Here is a 22,127-nt window from a genome sequence, read left to right as displayed (position 1 = left end):
TGTTGGATAATTTACTTAAAAATGGGTTTCGAAATAATATTGTTGGCAAGAAAGTTCATGCAAAAATTTTAATTTTGATTTCAAATGATGTATTTTCAAATTTTCATTATAATACCTTTACTTTATGTATTATTTTAAAAAGCGTTTTTCACTCTATTGAATCGTTTTAATTACAATTGTTTTAAAACAATTATATCTTCTTTTTAGAACGTAGAATACAAAACGGAAAAAAGTAAATTCATACAATTTTCTCATTTCAATTCAAGCTAGACCTAAAGTCTGCCGAAAAATCTTGCAATATCAATGAAGCGTTTGGCTTAGGCACTTCAACCAAATGCACAGCACAATGGTGGTTTAAGAAATTTTGTGGTGGTGACGAGAGTTTTGAAGGTGATGAGTGTAATGGTCGGCCATCGGATATGGACAATGATCCATTAAGAGCCTTAGTCAAAGCCAATCCGTTTGAGAACTTACTTCTGAATTAGATGTAATATATATGATGATTTCCAACCACTTGAGAGAGATTGGAAAGACAAAAAACATGATAAATGGGTGCTTCATGAATTGAACGACAACCAAAAGAAACGTCATCATGAAGTATCATCTTCTCTTCTTTTATGCAACAAGAACAACTCGTTTCTTGACTGGTTTGTGACTTGCGATGAAAAGTGGGTTCTTTATGACAACCGGCGATGCTCAGCTTAGTAGTTAGACACTGATGAAGCTCTACAACATTTCCCCAAACCAGAGTTGCACCAAAAGAAAGTCTTGCTAAGTGTTTGGTGGTCTGCAATCGGTCTCATTCATTATAGATTTTTCAATACAGGCGAAACCATTATGATGGAAAAGTACTGTTAATATATGGATGAAATGCATCAGAAACTTCGACAACAACACTCAGCATTAGTCAACAGAAAAGGCCCAATTCTCCTTCACAACAATGCCCAACCAGACGTTGCTAAAATGACTCTACAAAAGTTGAACAAATTTGGCTATGAAACGCTGCCTTATCTGTCATACACTCCAGATCTCTCACCTACCAACTACCATTGTTTCAAGCATTTTGACAACTTTCTGCGTGAAAAATGCTTCAAAAACGCCTTCAGCAACTTCACTAGTACACAAGATTTTTATGTTACTGGCATAAATACACTTGTTTTGCATTGAGAAAAGTGTGTTTATTGTGATAGTGCTTATTTCGATCAATATCAATATCAAAAACACCTTCAGCAACTTCACTAGTACACAAGATTTTTATGTTACTGGCATAAATACACTTGTTTTGCGTTGAGAAAAGTGTGTTTATTGTAATAGTGCTTATTTTGATCAATAAATTTTTATTTGAGCTGAGATATATTAAACTGAATTTAAAAATTAAAAACTGCAAGAACTTTCTTGTCAACCTAATATTTTATTCTGTATAAAACTTATTAATTAATTAATTTTGGGTTCTATTTAGAATTTGACTTAATAAAAAAAACAAAAGTACAGAAAATACAGACAAATCTTTATGATGTATGAATTTGTCACGAAACAAAGATGTCACATTCCAAAAATTACATAAATTCATAAATCTTTTATCTAAGAAAATCAAATTTCATGATGAGTGATACGAGAAAGCTAGGAGCTGCCATGTTTTTTAAAATATGTTAAAATTCAAGGGTGGACAACTCAACTTGATTGCAGAGGTTTTTTTGTCAAAATAATTAAAGACTTTTTTAATTAAAGTTTTTTATTAAAGTTTTTTAATTAAAGTTTTTGACTTCATATCGATGTTAAAAGAAAGTCAAGCTCAGCAACACCTTATGGCATATCAACACTTTCCAGCAACAAACATGCAAGCAAACTCACAAGGACATTCATAAAGTCCTAAATTTCTGGAATTCACAATAACCTGACTGATAGAAGTTTCCCCAGTCAGAATGAGTTAACCTGCAAAATGCACACTATAAAACTCAATCCTGGGCGTTCAATGATCCAAATGACTCACTGGTTGCATCAATCATTTGAACTATGTCGACAATGTGCTTTCCATGGAACAGACTCATTTCCCTGCAGACTCACTTGCAACCGTGCATGCTCAATTTCAACAACACGTTTCCATGGAATGGATTCATTTTCCTGCAGACACACTGGCGACTGTGTGCGATCAACTTTGACCAACTTCAACATAGTATATACACTCTATGAAACCTGCTATGCAAATAAACTGTGCAGACCACTTGCACACTCTTCCTAGACTAGGCAACACAATGCAGTCTACAACTGCAAATCACTCGCACTTACAATTCACAATGGTCGTCTTGTGACCCTTTCACGCAGTACACAGGCTTCAACCTCTCTTTGTCGGATATCCTTTTGTGTTGCAATCTCTTTTTTTCTTCTACACGCCCATTCAATTTTCTTTCTTTTAGCTTCCAGCTATCTGGAGGGAATACCGTGGAAATCGCATTTTCACACATAGCAAACACATGGACACAAACCTGTGGCATTAAGGTAAACATAATTATTGCCCCCTTAATTCAAGTAGTATCATTCTTTGCTGCAAGGGGGCGTTAGCACCTTACATCCGTTTCTGCTTCACCTTTCTTTCTCTCTTTTTACCTGAACCTCTTACGGTATCGAACTGTTTTTCATTACTTGTGTAACTTACTGTAAATAAATGTAAATTGGTTGTAAAATATAATTTCGGCAATCTTGTGTATTCCTTCTTGGTTAAGAGGACCAACGACTTTCTCTAATCCTCTACAATGTACAATACATGTAAAACATCTTTGATTTTTTTTTCTCATTTCAGGCAAGATCAATAGGAATTTCCTGTTTTTCTGATAAGCATCTTCCTTTCTTGTTAGCTCCTTACATAAAGTGACTTCATGCCCTGTCTGGAGCAATTTCCATAAAAAAATTATGTACATGTAAAACATTTTTGTTTTTTCTCATTTCAGGCATATGCCTTATCTTCAACAATGTACATTTTATGACTGATAAGGATCGAACCGGATCTGATGTAGATAAAGGTAATTGGCCTTTCTTTTTCTTATATCTTTATCATATATTTCACTGGAGTCTGCACTCTTTGAAAAGTTTAATACAGGAGTTTCCAACCTCATTTTGCTTGTGGACTTCTCGAGAGCTATTTTATGAAAACATACTTATGATTGGGACTATCTAATTCAGTTGTATATACATGTTAAGGAAGAGTCAAACATTTGGATTAATAAAAAAGCAAACAATTAAATTTATTTAATTTTTATTTAAGCAGCCATTAAAAATAAAGAAATACATTATTGTTATTTTTTTATATTGATTTTGGGTTGATATCTTCATTGTGGAACAATAGAAAATCTGTTCTTTTGGCAAAAGATGAAGCCTCTCATGTTTACATTCTTGCTGGATAAAAAATTTGCTCTTCACTCTAGCAATGAATCAATTCCATTATATTCACAACATAAAATCCAAATATGAATTTTTAAATTTGCAATAAACATCTTCTAGTAAACAAAACAAAATTATTTGTAGGTTCCCTTAAGGCTTCTGAGAACTCTTAGGGGTGGACTGTGGACTCCTAGGTGGGAATCTCTAGTCTGGCATATAATACTTCATTTTATACCAGATTTTGTTTTTTTTGGTATCAAATGCAAAAAGCATACTTAATCCATTCAAATTTTTTAAGTTTTAGAATGTGCTCAGGTAATCAGTAATTAGCCCTGTGATATTTTCTGTATAATTTTGTCCCCCGACAAAAGGAAGGTGGACCTGTAAATTCACCCTTGTCCATTCGTCCGTCCGCACTTTTCTCAATAACTACACCTTGGAATTTGTTGAAATTTTGCACAAACATTAAACATGATATGAGTAAAAAAATAAAAGAACAGATTTTTCAGGAAAACTCCGGTTTCCCCAATAGAGTGCCTTTCTGGTTAAAATGCCTAAAATTGACACTTTTGTGCTTATTAAAAAAAACTGATGCCTTAAATTTTTATAAAACTTTCTGAAAAGTTGTAACTAACTGATTTCTATGTAATTTTGTTTGTCTATACTTTGTGATAACTCTTGGGACTCTTTTAGGGCTAATAAAAACATTCCATTTTTAGGACTATTTTACCATATTTGTCCAAAATTTTCTGTGTATGTCTATTTAGCAGTTTTGCATGGTGCGGAACTCAAATTTAAAATATGTTAAGACCTTGGGGACTTTTGGGGCTAAATGCGGTAGGGGTAGGGGCAAATGATGGACTTAGTCATTTCTTTTTTTGCATGGTGCAGAACTCAAATTTACATATATTAAACGGTAAAACTGCACCGTTTGTTCATTTTCACCAGGATTTGACGTCTTGGGACCTTTTGGAGCTAAATGGCCGGAGTGGGGGGGGGCAGTGCTGAACTTAGTCATTTTTTTTTTTTTATGCCTCGTTTACTGTACACTCACGTGGGACCATGCATGCTTCGCTTGTTTATTATGGAAATCACTCCAGACAGAGCATGAAATCCTTTGAGTTTTGTAAAGCTAGCACATTGCATCAGGCCTTTATACTTTTGGAGCAGTAGAAAGATCCATCCGTTTTTCAGCAACCTTAGAAATAGATTGGATACAGGTCTTTCATTTTAGATCTGGTGTGAAATTCAGTCCTAGGATTTTACCTGGAACTGAAGAAGAATCTGAGCATTGGTAGTGAAAGCAGAGAAGCTTGATTTTAGAATTCATAAAATAAACAAGCTATTTTCCCCCATCGCACCACATGTGGAGCATGTAGTGCGATGGGGGTGTGATCAAAAGTGAGAGAACCAACAAGATTTTGATCATAAATGTTCTTCAAACTGTTGCCATATCAGAACCTAATAGATAAAATTATTGTAGGGCTTTATTGTAGGTTAACATTGTCTGCTCCCCCCCCTCCAAGGTTTGAGATTTTATTTTAGGTGATTACATGTGAATATCCTGAAAAACTTGACAAAAAGAATGAACAACAAAAAGACAATTTAGAATTTTGAATGAAAGATCAGTTTCACATATAAATTTAACATACAATGATCCCTTATTTTTTTAACCATTCTTGCATCTTAAAGCAGATAACCGCTTAAAAATTTTTTTTATGTCATATAAATCATGCATGTTCTTTTTTGGGAGGTTCTACTTTTTTAGGCTATTACATATCATTTTATGTCCTTGCTGCTCAGACTTAGGGTTAGTGGTAAAAAGATTAGTTACTTAAAAAGTTAGAATGGTCCAGAAATGAGATATCATTTTACATTACATTTGTACATATTAAAATTCTAAAATATACTTTTTTTGGTCTGCCAAATTTCTCAAGGTATTCACAAGAACTTGTTTAAAATAAATTTACCAAAATTAGATTAAAAGCATTGACGTTACGAAAATTATTGATCAATTACTTATATTTCTTTTGTGCTATTACAATTGCGATTGAAATAGACAATTATGACTGGGAGGGGGGGTCCGGTCATAAAAAAAGGGACTTGGGTGCCATCAGTTAGAAGTGAAGCCGAAAGTAAAATTTTTCCAATAAAAAAAAAAAATTTTTAAATCGATGTTTGGCGGGTGCGAACATCCATGACTCAAGTTACTAGACGAATGCATTATCGATCGGCCCACGAGGACACAGATGCTATAACGTAACAAATTTAGCTATTTAAGAACAAAATAACAGTTTGCACATATGCGGTTTACAAACTGCATTAAAAGCAAGGTTTTTACCTGATCCTCCCCTCAAACAAAACAATATTTCTACACAAAATAATTGACACTTTTTATCCAATTTTCGATACTTTTTGTCTCAGAGATCGTTTGTTCTGACGATACTGTGTTCGTGCCTGTACGATGCGGATGACAAAAGTTTTTAGTGGATATATGAACACACACACACACACACACACACACACACACACACACACACACACACACACACACACACACAGAGGTTTGAGATTTATATAATGAACTAGCAGGGATACCTGGCATTGCCCAGGTCCACATAAAGTTCTGTTTGGATACACCTGCTATACTAAAGATATTGAGCACTTTTTCGTTACTATATGTCAACTCTATCTGGGGAACGTCAATAGCCCCACAACAATTTCAAAAATAAAAGATATGGTAATCCTATTTAAAAACGGATAAATACTAGATCAAAACGTGGATTCCATGAACAAAGCCTCTTTCTTAGAACTGCACGCCTGTGGAACTCTGTTCCGTCTGCCTGCTTCCCACCGGACTACAACTTGGATGTGTTCAAGTCCAATGTTAACAAATTCCTAATGAACCGCCCCCTTAAGTAAACACTTCATCAAATCTCCACACTAATGTAATGTGCTTGCAGTAACCCTTATCCCTGAGTGGCTTCCGGGCCTTGATAAGTGGTGACCACTGTGTAAAAAAAAAAACCCCAAAAAAACATGAAAATGTAATTGTCCCCAAAAAGACGTACCTGACAACCTCCTCACCATATTTTTCATCAGAAAGGATACAAACAGGAGAAGCTATTCTCACGATATTGAGCACTATTTGATGAATATATACAAGTTTAAATGAATTTCTTTAATGCTGCTTCTGTCTAGAAAGATTTCTCTTTACAGTCTGTTGCAACAGGCATTGTTACTTTGAAGTCCATAAATTTCATAATTTTTTATAAAAAACTTTAAAATAAAACAAACTGAAAATAATTCAGTATTAAAAAATAACAAAGTAGAAATTTTTTTTAACTTTTTTATTTTTTTTTATTTTTCTTCCTTTGAAGATTGTAATGCTGGGTATGGGGCAGCCAAACCAGCTGCCAACATTGCCCCGCTTTTTTATTGAAACCAACCGAGAGCTCTTTTTAGTATCCTCGCTGTTCCCTTAAGTGCAATTGTCTGAATCTCTTTTGCACTTGGTTCACCAGGAATATTAGTTAGATAGGACTTCAGGTTCTTCTTCATAAGTCCTGTGGCACCTATGATAACTGGTATGATTGATATCCCCTTTAGGTTCCAGTTTCTTTTCATATCATACATGAGACCTTGGTATTTGGTCTGTTTCTCTCTTTCAGCTCTCGGAATAAACGTTTTTATGTTTTAAAAATGATTATTTATTACTTATTGTATCATCAAAAGAAAAAAAAATCAAGTAAAAAATGTGATTTACGTAACCCTCAAAATAAGAAAAATGTTTGTTTTAATTTAATTGACCATTGATAAAAAATGTCAAAGTAATGATACAAAGTACAAAACAAAAAATATTAAAATTTTTTTTAACCCTGTTTAAACGCAAAAGAAAAAAAAAATCCGGCATGAGGTGGGTTTGGACCTAAAAACGAAGAGCTATGAGCCAACAATCTAACCCACTTGGTCAAAGCGACCATCATGACATGATGTTGCAGATTTTTGTATTTTGTGCATGCAAAAGACGATAGTATTCATGCATATGCAAGTGTTAAAAGGAAACAATTTTATGGCCCCCCCCCCTCCAATACATTTTCTAGCCGTTAAGGTATAAGAAATTAAATTTTTTTCAGAATCTTTGATATCACATGTCCGAAAGAGTGACAGTTCCGACAATACTATATTCATGGTGGTCCATTTTCTATTTATGACTGGACATACAAACACACAAACACACAGAAATTGCTTTTAATATAATAGACTAGCGAGTCGGAGGTGCCCGGCATTGCCCAGCCATAAAAAGATTATGACAACAGGGGTGGAGTGGGTTGCATGATTGAAAAAAAAATGTGACAGCAAGGGAATGGGTTTGTGACAACGGGGGGGGGGTGGCAGTGGGGTTGTGACAACGTGGGTGGAAGAGAGGTGGGCATTGCCTGGTTGTAAAAAAAAAATTGTGACAGCAGGAGGGGGGGGCGTTGCTTAAATATGATATCTTTATTGATCAAAAAAAAAAATTCTGACAGCAGGAGGGGGTGGGGGGCGTTGCTTAAATATGATATCTTTATTGATCCAGAAAAAAATTCCGACAGCAGGAGGGGGTGGGGGGCGTTACTTAAATATGATATCTTTATTGATCCAGAAAAAAAATTCTGACAGCAGGAGGGGGTGGGGGGCGTTGCTTAAATATGATATCTTTATTGATCCAGAAAAAAATTCTGACAGCAGGAGGGGGGGGGCGTTGCTTAAATATGATATCTTTATTTATCCAGAAAAAAAATTCTGACAGCAGGGAGGGGGGAGCATTGCCTGGTGGGGAGGCAGTCATAAAATCTGCTGAAGTATGATATTTTATGTATAAAAAAAAAAAAAATTATTATTTTGTGACTCAAACCGAAAGCAAAATTTGCAAAATAAAATAAAAATAAAAACAGATAAATTAAAATGTTTGCATGGGAAAAAGTTCTAAATATAACTAAATGAAAATAAGATTATAAACTGTTTTTAATGTAAAATAAAAACTACTTAAATACAATATTCGTTCAAAACAGACCCGAATACTTAAAAGGCAAGTATTTACTTGGTTTGCTGGAGCACTTTTACCTAATGTTATAAACTTAGTTTAAAAAGTTGTCGAAGCGTTTCACTCTGTAATCCATCAGCTTCTTATTTTTGCATTGGTTTTCAAATTGTCGTATGCCGTATGGTTTTCAAATTGTCATATACAAAAAAGCTAAAAAAGCCTTTCATGGGCATACAAAAATGCTCATGGCCGTTTTGCCGTTATATATATAGGTTATATAAATCTCAAACATCTGTTAGAATGTATGCAAGTTTGTATGTCTTGCTAAAACTTTCAACACATGTGACCAACACTGACAAAATTGTTATTGTTTGAAACTTCAGTCTCTCGGTCGAATAATATTCGAAAATTGGCCAGGAACATATTCTTTCACTGTCAACTCGACCGTTTTTTACAAGGAGGGGTCAATTTTTTCATCAACATTTTTGCAAGTCATTCAAGCCTCGTGTGAACGGCGTCGCATAAAACCAGGTTATTTCAAACACCTGTAATGTCATAACTACTGTGGGCGCATCGATAAGACTGTTTGCTTTTTTTCACCTCCTTTTCCTCCTGCGCATTACGTGGTTGAGCCTGCTTACTACTCCTATTTTTTTGTTTTGTTTTTAATTGTTTTTATTTGCTCAATCAACACCTTACATACACCTCCACATACCTGGGCAACTCCAGACACCCAGGCTAGTCTATAATATAAAACCCGAAAATGTGTGTTTGTGTGTGCGCTTTTTTTGTATGTCTAGCAAAAGCTTGGGGGGAGGCGCTCAGGGATTTACCATTTCTTAGAACTTTTTATATACTCCCTTGATTATAATATCTACGATTTGCAAAGGGACATCGTGTCTATCTTTTATTTGAGTGACTTTTATTTTATAAAATTCCCGCTATTCTGTCTTCTCGCATGTTTGTGTTTTTCGTATAAAAGCAAAACTAAATCAAAAGCGAAGTTGTGTTCTTGGCCTTTTGTGCCGGTATGTCCAGAAAGCAATGAACTTTGATCAATGTGGGGAAAACCTATCATATCAAACAATTGCTATTTATTTGGACACTCTCCTTTTTATGGGAAGCTGGTTTCCCCAAGATGTTAGGGAAACAAAGTTAACTGGCTTGCAGCCAAAGTTAAGTGTGTGATGCACCTGTTTCAACTCATTCACTTAACTTTTTAATCGTTTAATTTCAACCATTCACACTTCCTCTGCCTCTTAGCGTCACGGTAACATATCACATTTTCTTTCACTTTCTTTTCCACCTTCACCTCAACGCTTCGGGTTTGAGCCTACCTGCCTACCAAAACTTTTTTTTTCCTCCTTCACTTTTTTTTCCTACATACACACTGACAAACACCTGGGCAACGCCGGGCATCCCCACTAGTCTATATATATAAAAGGCAAAATGTGTGTTAGTGTGTGTGTTTATGTGTGTGTGTACATTTTTTGTACGTCTGGCAAAGGCTTTTGGAGGATGGGCGCTCGGAGCGGTCACTGTTTCTTACAACTTTTTATATGCTACCTAGATTATAATATCTATGATTTACGCAAGCAGGTTGCGTGTATCTTTTATTTGGGCGACTTTTACATGCTATTTTCGTGACATTTTTTATTCTTCGCATGTTTCTTTGACTTTTCCATATGTAAGTGAAACTGAATCTGTAGCAAAGGCAGCTCCCTGGCACTTGCGTTGGGGATGTCCAGAAAGCAATGAGGTTTGATCAATGTGGGCAAAATCCATCATATCAGACAATTGCTATTCAGTTGGGCATTCCCCTTTTTTGTGGGGAGCTGGTTTTCCCCAACATATTGGGGGAAACAAACAAAGTTAAGTTTCCCTTATGGTGTGATGTTTGATCTCATTAAATTTACCCAGCTGTCACTTAACTTTTTAATCGTTTAATTTCATCCATTCTCAATTCCGCTGCCCTCGTAGTTATCAGGCTGTTGACCTCAAGGCATCAGGTTCGAGCCTACCTACTAAAACATTTTTTTCTTTTACACCTACAAACACCTGGGCATCGCCGGGCACCCAGCTGGGTAGATATAAAAGGCAAAATGTGTGTTTGTGTGTATGTGTTTGTATGTCTGCCCAAAACTTTTGACACATGCAACAAACACTGACAAAATAGGTATTGTTAGAAACATCGGACTCTTGAACAACAAATATCTAAAAATTGGGTAAAAACATTAATTCTGTACTGGTCAACTAAATCATTTTTTACAAGGAGGGGGGGGTCAGTTTTTTCATCAACATTTTTATAAAGTCATCATACACCTTGCAATGACTAGCCTTATTTTGAATGCTGGCGACGTTGTATGTTGCTGTGCGCACGGGGGGGGGGGCTAAACAGTTGGCTTTTTTTTCTCCTTTTTTTCTTCACATTACAGTTTTGAGCCTGCCTGCATCCTACCTTTTTTTTGTGCTCACACAAGTACTTGCTGCTATTTTCATTTTTTTAAGGGTGTTTTGAAACATTTTTTAGGGCTCTGTTGATCAATACCTTTACAATAAAATCTATCCACATCTGGGCAACACCGGGGATCCCCGCTTGTCTATAACATAAATCTCACCTATCTGTTAGTGTGTGCATGAGTGTGAATGCATGTATGTTTGTATGCCTACTAAAAGCTTTCGTCAGCTGCATCGGACTGGGTTGAAACCAGTACCATTTGAAAGAGCGATGCCTCGGGTGCATAATATGTGAGAATTAGAAAAATAGTCAATTATTTTGTATAGAAATAAAGTTTTAAACAAAACGAAGATCAGTAAAATTTTCTCTTTCTAAACGACTTCAAAAACTGCATGCATCAGCATTATTTTTTTAATTGGTTTAAATAAAAGAATTTCCAATCAGCGTTGTATGCTAGTGGATTAGGAGGTTGTCTCATAAGCTGAAGTTTTGATGTTTGTGTACATGTAATGGTGGTCTTTTTTTATTTGCATTTAAACAGGGTTGTTTTGTAATTTTGGTGGATAATTATATTAAAACAAAAACAATTTCCTTATTTCAATTTTTTATCAGAGGTTTAAGTAAACTGAACATTAAGTTTTTATTTCACAGAAACAAAAATTGCAATCCAATGGCGATAAACAGAAAACAAACAAACTTCTATCATTTACATTTTTTAACAGTTTTTTACAAGGTTAAAAAAAATTTAAACTTAGTATTATTTATTTGGCAGTTTTTTATCAGTGAATTTATTTAAATTCAAACAAAACTTTTTTCTTATTTCGAGGATTACATAAATCACATTTTTTTGGCATCGTAATTGCTAAGCTTTTCTTTTTTTTTAATAACATATTAATCATTTTTATAACAGTTATTTCTGTTTAAACAAATTCTACTTTGTTATTTTTAAAACTGAATTATTTTCAGTTTGTTTTTGTTGCAACAGACCGTAACGAGAAATCTTTCTAGACTGAGCCAGCATTTAAGAAGTTTATTTAAATTGGTATATACTCATCAAAAAGCACTCAATACCTAGAGAATAGCTTCTTATCTTCGTCCCTTCTACCGAAATATTTTTTTTTTTTTTGGGGGGGGGTGGGTGATTACATTTTCATGTTTTTATCCGTTCTTTTATTTTTGAAATTGTTGTGGGGGTAATGATGGAGTTAGCAGCTGTGTCCAAACTGAGCTTCATGTCCATCTAGGCAATGCTGGATATCAATGCAGTTATATAGTAAAGGAAGATAATAGATTAAGTCCTGATCTAGAAAAGTCCCCAAAAATAAAATGAACAAGAAAACGTGAGATGTTATTTTATGAAATCGAAAATAGTTTCGTTTTTGTTTACATAGTTTATTTTCACTGGGCGCCATCATCTTGATTTTATCACATACATTGTGATTGGTTAATTATAAGCAAGTAAATGAAAGCTGTATTCTGATTGGCTACTTTTCCTTACACACAACTCAAAAGATAGGGTCTCATTTGACGATTACAATTCAAATTATTAATTAATGCACTAAAATATTGTGTGTGAAATACTTTTCAAAGTTTTTTATGATTTTGCACATATTCTATCCAAAAAATAACCCCCCACTCCTTTTACATCTCATTAAGTGATAATTTTCGCCTTGGGCCAACGGTCTATAGGATTTGTCCAGAAAACATGACATGAGGATATTTCTCTCAACAGTTGAACCCTGAACTAATATTCAAAATAAACACTGTGGTACATGCAGGCATATATTGTCCTACTGATGTTACCTCTAGTAACAGTACTTAACTGGATACTCCGCCAGACCAGATTAATTTTGGTCCTGGAATCCTGCAAAAACCACAATAAAAATAAACTATGGCATAGTTTATTGGTCGATTGAGGTGCAGATTAATGTTCTTAACTGCTTTACTAACTCAACGTTTAAGAGGAGAACTTTAATTAAGCACTTGGATATCTGTGTATCTCATGGAGTAATCAAGTATTGTCTTAGGAAGGGGTTAGGATTAGTTTCTGAGATTCAACTCAAGTAAAATGAAAAAGAGAAAAAAATTATCAATTTTAGTTTAAAAATTCCAAATACAAAAAATGTCTCAGTAAAAGTTAAAATAAATCTAAATTTTAAGGATAAAAAACTGATTTTTTTTTTATATGGATAGAATATTAAGAAAATTGTTTCCAAATAAAATATATAACTATTTAGATGGTGACATATGATGTGAAAAAGACATGGCTATACACTCGTTCATATGAGAAATGGTGTACCTTCTAGTAATGGCACCTCAAGTAGCAGCACTTAGCTTGATATTCCACCAGACAGATGAATTCTTGTCCCGGAATCTGACAAGATAAAAAAAGGCCATAATGATCATAAACTATGCACATACAATTACATATCTAAAAGGACCAAATGGAGAGAACTTGAATGCCTACTAGACACTATCCTCGAGTGTCTAAGGTCTCTCTGTACAGGGGTTTGTCAGAACAACCTGGCATGAGGATACTTTTCCTTAGAAGTTAACCCTGACTAAATATTCAAAATAACATGATATTCAAAGCCCAAATAAAATCCACATTCATGTAGCTATTTTGTATTGCCTTATACAAGGATTGTTGCATCTTCTCTAACTGATGTTGCCTATAATAATAACACTAAGATGGATATAACACCAGACTAGACCCACAAATGACTTTGATCACCCAAAAAATAAGGTTACTTGTTTTTTCTTAACAAGGGTGCCATTGAGATGGAACATTTAAAAAACCACAGTAAAAATACATCAATTTTTACAGCTAGTGTGTTTTTAATGGCTTTTGGTGTCGGCACATATTATCATGGAAGGAAAATAGACTTTTCTTTTATCAATTCACTAGCGTGGGTGCCCATCAGTGCCCAGGTGTTTGTAGGTGTGTGTAAAATGAAAATAAAGTGTTAGTAGGCACGTAGGGTTGAACCCATGGGGAGAATGCGGAGGCGTTAAAAAGAAAACTGGTAGTAGCGAGGTGGGCGGTGGGGAAGAAATCAAAACAACAGTCGCCAGCCAATGTGGAAAGAGGTGTTAAAAAAAAAAAAGTGGTAGTAGGCAGGCAGGCAGGCAGGCTCGAAACTGTAACATGAAGGAAGGCAGAAAAAAGAAAATGAAAGAAAATCTGACGCGTTACCAATGCTCCATCGTCCGACCGGAAGTTCGCAACGTTGAAATTAAGTAAAGTCAATCCAACCGACACAACGATACGATGACTTGCAAAAATGGTGACTCCAAAAAGAAAACAACCCTTTCCTGTAGTTAGTTGAGGGTGAAGGAATTATTGTTTTTAGCCAATTTTTCGATATTTGTCATCTAAAGGGTCGAACTTCAAAATGATATTGATCTCATGAAAATCCGTTGCTTCTGTCAAAAGTTTTTGCAAGGCATACACACACACACATTTTGCCTTTCATATATATAGACTAGCGGTGCTACCCGGCGTTGCTCGGAACCGTATAAACACTGAGAAAATTGAAGTTGATTTTGAACATATTTGTTATTCTTAGGATAGAGGAATTTTAAATGTCTATGTATCATTTGCTATTTCGAGCAAAAGAATATGTTACCTACCTTAGGACTGGCATTACACATATGAAATAATTGTACTTTACCTAGGATAGGTAATTTACAGCATATATCTGGAATAAATTTACCTTTGCATGGATGAGTAATATACAACACATATTGAAAATAATTTTACCTATCCTCGGATGGATAATTTAAATGCATATATGAAACAATTTAACATACTCTCGACAGTTATTGTGCAACATATGTTAAATAATTTCTCTTCCCACCAAGGCTACCATAATTTGAAGAAAACTGAAACAATTTTTAGAAGATGGATCATTAGGATTTCCAAATTAATACATAAATACATTGTCTTGGTTAATGATTAGGTAACCATTGCTTCACCATAAATTTCAACATTACTTGGTTTCTTTCTTTCCTCACTATCTGCACTATAATTGTACGAAAAATTATGTCATTTTTGAAAGATTTCTCAGCAGGATTTTAAAATTAATGCATAAATACATTGACACAGTCAGTGATTAGACAACCATTGCTTCATTATCAAATTCATTTTCATACCCCACTATTGACAACAAATTTTTTTGGAAAAGAGACGTCATTTCCAGAAGATGACTCAGCAGGTTTTACCAACAAATACACAAATATGTTAAGAAGTTTAAGGATTAGGCAAGCCTTGCTTCACTACAAAATTCTACATTACTGTGTTCTTTCTCTCTCGACTATCGACACCATATTTTTAAGTAATACCATTTCTTGAACATAACTCAGCAGGTTTTCCAAATAATTACAGAAACGCATTGACACAAATCTATTAACTCCCATTTCTACATTTTTCATAATTCTTGGATATGTTAGTAATTTCGACTATCATTTTTCATAATTTTAACCCACATTATCGCCCCTTCCACTTACTAAAATAATATCTTTGATATATTGTCAGAGCTAATTATTTCATTACAAACACACCAATCAATTTACATTTCATCATTTTTCATAATTCTTGTTTTTATAATTACGACAATCATTTCTCATAATTTTCATCCACATTATCGCCCCATATTACTAAAACATTAACTTTGATATACTGTTCGGGCTGATTATTTCATTATAAACACACCAATCAATTAATTTACATTTCCTAATTTTTCACAATTCTTGGATATGTTACTAATTTCGGCAATAATTTTTCATAATTTTAACCCACATTTCCGCTTTCCCCCTACTAAAATAATACTTTGATATATTGTCTAGGCTGATTATTTCATTACAAACACACCAATCGATTAATTCACATTTCATCATTTTTAATAATTCTTCGATATGTTACCAATTTCAACAATCATTTTTCATAATTTTAACCCACATTATGGGCTCCCTCCTGACAAAAATAATAACTTCGATATAATTTCTGGGCTGATTATTTCATTACAGACACACCAATCAGTTAACACACATTTCATCATTTTTCGTAATGCTTGGATATGTTACTAATTTCGACAATCATATTTCATAATTTTAACCCATATTATCGCACCCCCTTCTTTTGAAAATGATAACTTTGATATATTGTCAGAGCTGATTATTTGATTACAAACACACCAATAAGTAAATACACATTTCATCATTTTTTCATAATTCTTAGATATGTTACTAAGTTCGACAATCATTTTTCATAATTTTAACCCACATTTTCGCTCCCCCTCCCGAAAAAATAATAACTTCGATATAATTTCTGGGCTGATTATTTCATTACAAACACACCAATCAATTAACTCACATTTCATTATTTTTAATAATTCTTGGATATGTTACTAATTTTGACAATCCTTCTTCATAACTTTAGGCCACATTTTCACCCCCCTCCTTACAAAAATAATTACTTTGATATAATGACTGAGCTGATTGTTTAATTACAAACACACTAATCTAATAATTCACATTTAATCATTTTTCATAATTCTTGGATATGTTACTAATTTTGACAATCATTTTTCATAATTTTTACCCACACTATTGCCCTCCTTACTAAAATAATAACTTTGATATATATTCTGGTCTGATTATTTTATTACAAACTCATTAATAAATTAACTCCCATTTCATCATTTTTCATAATTCTTGAATACGTTACTAATTTTGACAATCATTTTTTCATAATTTTAACCCATATTATCGCTCCACCTCCCTTACGAAAATAAAAACTTTGATATATTGTTTATTGATTATTTAATTATAAATGCAACAATCAATTAACTCACATTTCATCATTTTTTATAATTCTAGGATATCTTACTAATTTCGGCAATCATTTTTTATCATTTTAAACCACATTATTGCCCCCAAACTTATGAAAATCTACAACAGTGTAGTAAATAATTGGCAGTTAACGATTTCCCCACTATCAAATGATCATGAGGAGGCTAACCTGCTCATCAGTTGGTTTGCCTCAAACTCCATATTGGACCTGATACACCACTCCATCCCTGAATTTACTTTGCGGCCAGATGCCGCACTAGATGAATAGAAAATCACCCCTTCTCAGGTAAAAGGTACCATGAAAAACTTGACCATATTGGGAAATATCAAAATGTTTTATATGAAGTCAAAGGTACTACGTTCGGCCATTTTGAATTTACTCACTTCTTTAAAACGCTTGTAACGATAGTTCTAGAGAAATGCTCATCATGAAATTTGGAATATATACTGTCATAAGATAGACAAATCTTCTGTCAAAATTTAAAAGAAATTGAAATAACGGTTTTTGAGATAATTCAGGTTAAAAGTTAAGGTCAACATCAACTTTTTTAATTTGACCTTGAAAAAAAAAATTCCCTAATAACATTATAGATCTATCCAAGTACTTTAAAATGATATATGAATGAATTTTGTAGGCCCATAAACAACAGAGATATCGTCTTTTAAAGTTGGTCACTTCTTCCTAAAAATTCACATTTTTGTAAAAGGTCAAGGTCATATCCCAGGAACCCCTTGACCTTGAGATGTTTAACAAGTGACATTCAATTTCTTTTAATAGAGATCTATAAGTGTAGCAATTTTGAAAAAAATCAGTGTTGGACATGGTCCCCTCCCCCCCTCAAAAAAAATTTGGCTATTTGACATGGAATGAACCAGTAATGTTACTCGTAAATGGTTCCTTGATATATTTATGTGATTTTTGAAATCATCAGTGCACTGATTCATTTATGTGATTTTTGGAATCAGCAGTTCAGTCATGTGATTTTTGGAATATAATATCTTATGTCACTGTAGTACATCATAAATATCTTATATGCATCTTTTTTAATAGAATATGATGATGTCATCATCAGAAGTAAACACATCTGACTATCATCTCCCCCCTACAAAATAAGGAGGAGATTATGCCTGGGATCTAATGAAACACTCACCAAATTGATTAACTCACATTTCGTATAATATTAAAATCTGTTAAAGAGAAACAAACGTTGATTAACTCATATTATGCCTCCCCACTTTCCCACGTATTCAAATAAATAATAGCATATGTAGTGTTTGGGATTACGACGAATGATTAGACTTTCATATAGAAATGCATTGTTTACGTTTTAAAATATAGCAACTTTCAATCTTTGTCGGTAAATATTTTCAATCACTCATAATTTTATTTTTCCCTCTTCAATTTTTCTGAAAATTTGGCATTTTACGTTTTGAAAAGTAATAATCACGTTGGTACAATTATTTTGACCTGAACATTAGTATTTCAGTCTGGATTATAATATCATGATACCTTTCGCAGGCCCTTTATTCCAGTATTAAAAGTCATTATAATAGTGAGCTGACATCATTTCCGGTCATTAGTCAGCGTTTTTTCAAATATGTATCAAATAACATTAGCAATAGTTTTATGTAGTATTTAACGTTAAAATGTCACTAAATTTTTTTCAAATATGTATCAAATAACATTAGCAATAGTTTTATGTAGTATTTAACGTTAAAATGTCACTAAATTTTTTTCAAATATGTATCAAATAACATTAGCAATAGTTTTATGTAGTATTTAACGTTAAAATGTCACTAAATTTTTGGAACCCCCCCCTCCCCCCCATGCAGAAAACCGGCCAGATGACTAACTTAGAGTTGACCGTTTGGGCTAAATTTTCGATATTTTTCATCCGAAAGTCTGAACTTTAAAATGATACCAAATTTGTTAAGTTTGGTTGAATTTGTCGAAAGCTTTTGCCCGACATACAAACACATACACACACACACAAGCACACATTTTTGCTTTTATATATTAGACTAGCGGCGGTGCCTGGCATTGCCCGGGTATTTGGAGGTGTGTGTTGGGGGAGTAGGTCAAAACAAAATGGGCAAAGTAATAATCCTGTTTAAAATAAAAAAAAAATTGCCCAGGTGTTTAGAGGTGTAAAAGAAAAAAAAAAGTTTTGGTAGGAAGATAGGCTCGAACCTGAAGCCTTGACGCGAAGGTAGAAAAGAAACGGAAAAACCTGACATCTAACCTGCTCAGTCACAAGAGAGTGAAAACTGTGTTAATTTAATGTTTATAAAGTGAAATTGACAGGTGAGAGAATATAATAAGGTCAAGCATCATGCGACTTAAGTTTGGCGCTGTTTGTTTCCCCCATCAAATGAATAGCAACTGTCTGATATGACAGGTTTTTTTTCCCCAGCATTGATCAAACCTTGTTTGCTTTCTGGATGTTGTGACAAAAATTGTGGGAATGCAGGCTTACTTCTTAAATGGCCTCAGTGTTCGCTTTGCCGATGCAGCGTCATGATGCTGAAAAGGGTCCAAGATGGTGCCGCGGCCTTCAGAATCTTGTGTGCTTTCACGCACATATGCAAATTTTTAAAGACTCTGTCTTTTATAAAAACAGGCCACTGGAGCAAATGGGGACAGATGTGAAAACGACTCTAAGGAAAGTACTGACAGACGACACTGCTGCAGTGAGATGAGGTTTTGTGTACTCTTTTTTCTTTGCAATAACAAGCTATTTTGGCGTACATTTTTACCATGGACAGATTCGACCTGAAGCTGATACCAGAGTTTGACAAATCCCCTGCTGGTCCTTCGGTGGTTGAATTGCTGGAGAAGGCCGAGCGCATTTGTCGGTTGTGCAAAATTAAGGATCCACCTTGGTCACCCCATTGAGGCTCACTAAGGGGGATTATGCCGTGTACCAGCATCTCATGGATGAGGTGACAATGGAGCAGATAAAACAAGCATTGTGCCAACCCTTTTGTTGCCTGGAGGCAATTCTCTGAACATTGGCTTGGGTCAGGGGTGACTGTGGACGTCTATCTGGCCGACCTGAAGAAGCTTACTGCTCCCTTCGGTGGTGCAAGCAACCGAATATTAGCAGGCGCCTTTTTGTCTGGGTTCCTGAATGATGCCAGTTGGCTGTTGTGGGTGTCATTGAAGCTCAACGAGGTTGGGTTGGAGGAGTTGTTGGCTAAAGCCTGAAACATCCTAAAGGACGATATGGAGCAGGTTTCGACAGCGGTTTACGCACTGGAATCGCCTACAGAGAGCCCACGGTGCTACAAATGTGGCGGCCCCAACCACTTCGCCAGTGACTGCAGAAGCGGTGCAAAGCACACCCTGGACTATGGAGCACAGAAATGAGGATGCTGTCACCGATGTGACAAGCCAGGCCACGTAGCACGGAATTGTCCGGGAAACTTCCCTGTGTGTGGGTGGCTCTGAGTGGCGGTGGCGGCAATAAAGCGACGTGCGACTTCCATGTAAATGGGATGGGACGATGAGGTGCGCGATCCTGCCCTGTGAAGCATGCTGATGGCAGCTGTGGCCAGAGTGACCGAGGACGCCGCCGTGTGAGGGAGCTGGTGCGTCGACGGGAGCTAGTTTACAGTTTGGGTGGACGCCAGCTCACTCACCCTTTGCGTTGCTTTGGCGGTCGACGGATTTATCATAGAAGATGCCTGCTTCGGCTGGAAAATGATGCCAGGCACATAAACACTCAAAGGGGTAAATCTGGTGCTACACATCGCCACAGACTCCACGTGCATGCATCGGTGGATAACCGATGCCTTGAGTGGGAAAGCACGATTGACAACGAAAGCATCGGCTGAAATGCTAATATGGAGACGGCTTGCTACCCTGACCGAGATCATCAAGGAATTCAATCTGGCTGTAGATGTGACACAGGTGCAGTCTTGTCAGAATTGCATGGATCACCTGACCAGAGTGCCACGCCATTGACTGGATCTGCCAAAAGAAGTGGATGAATCGGCACCTGTGAATTGCCCCGCGGTGAGGAATCTGTTTTCAGTGAGCTGGAAAGTGTCTTCCTCGAGCATGGTCCTCCTTCTGAGATACTGACCCTAACCCTTACCCTTCTGAGATACTGACCGACAATGGCACCGCCTTTGTTAGCGAGCAGTTCAAATAGTTCGCAGACGGCTGGGATATATGTCTGCGATTTCGGTGTGCCCATGTGCCTAGCGGGAATGGAATTATTGAGAGAAACCACAGGACCGTCAAGATCGTCGCAGCTATGAAGGGGTGTACGGTGCCTGAGGTGGTCTATTGGTATAACATTACCCCTAGGGACGACATTTCACCCTCTACCATGCCAGCCGAAGCACTACACAGGTACCACGTCAGGGTGAGAGGCGTGGAGACCAGCCCACTGCCCAAGCTGGAGGCAATGAGAGAGAGTATCAAAGAGGGCAATATCGTCTGGGTTAAGAACCCCCGTGGCAAGTGCACCACATGCTACAGAACCGGGTGTGTTACTGAGGTGATCAGCCCGCAATCGGTGCGGTTTGACGGGGTGCCCCGTCACATCAAGGATCTTCAATCGGCATCACAAGCGTAATTGTGTGTGTGTATTAAAACAATACCATAACAACCTTTCTTAACAATGCTCTTTCCTTTCATCATCATCAACATCACCGCCACCACCATCATCATTATCATCATAGTCATTATCGTCGTCATTATTTTTATATCCAACGATACTGTCACGCATTTACAAGATTTTGAAAAATCATTTTTTTTAAATAGAATAAAAACATTTTAATCACTAAATTCTACACATGTAAAAGAGTATGATATATTTTTCTCTCTCCTTGTTTTGTGCACCCCTGAGGTAGAATGGCATGTCAGGTTGATTTAGATCATGTAGAGGGGATCTGATGTTGGAAACTTGTAGCTGGGCATTGACAGCTGCTTAAACTGGTGGTTAGGCATCAGTGAGCATTGGAGTAGGTAGCTGGACATCAGTAGGCACTGGAACAGTAGTCAAATCTTAGTATTTGCAGTTGGATGCCTGGTAAAAAGGGCTGCTGGAGCTGGTAGCTGAAGGCTGTAGGAGTGAAATGGATCTGCTGGGAGCTGCAGGAAAGAGCTTGTGGCTGCTGAAATCACTGGAAGTTGCAAGAGTCACTGGGACCACTGAAGTCACTGAAAACTGCAGGAGTGAGCTGCAGCTGCTGAAGTCGCTGGAAGCTGCAAGTGTTGTTGGCTGCAAAAGAGTCTCAGAGGGCAGGCAACGACAGAGGGTAAAGTGTATATCGCACTCAGGTAGTTTGTGAGTTGTTCTTTTAAGGACAGTTTGGATCATATTGTAGGGGAATAAATAAGAGCACCGGATTACCGGTGTAGGGTAAGGAGTGAGGTCCCTTGAGAAAAGAAGAGGAGAGTCC

General features: G+C 35.9%; 1 protein-coding gene across 2 annotated transcripts in view; it reads left to right on the top strand.

Moving 5' to 3' along the window:
* Positions 1 to 22,127, top strand: part of LOC145286128 (caspase-8-like) — a 173,614-nt gene that overhangs the window by 113,621 nt on the left and 37,866 nt on the right. For both annotated transcript variants that reach the window (XM_080134834.1, XM_080134835.1), the window contains exon 8: positions 2,946 to 3,017. In XM_080134834.1, coding sequence (XP_079990960.1) covers positions 2,946 to 3,017 — 72 coding nt within the window. The remainder of the gene's footprint in view (positions 1 to 2,945; positions 3,018 to 22,127) is intronic.

This window comes from Euprymna scolopes, chromosome 10 (assembly GCF_053919585.1).
Source record: "Euprymna scolopes isolate OS-2025 chromosome 10, ASM5391958v1, whole genome shotgun sequence".
Classification (NCBI taxonomy): Eukaryota; Metazoa; Mollusca; class Cephalopoda; order Sepiida; family Sepiolidae; genus Euprymna; species Euprymna scolopes.
This window is presented reverse-complemented; position numbering and strand designations above follow the sequence as displayed.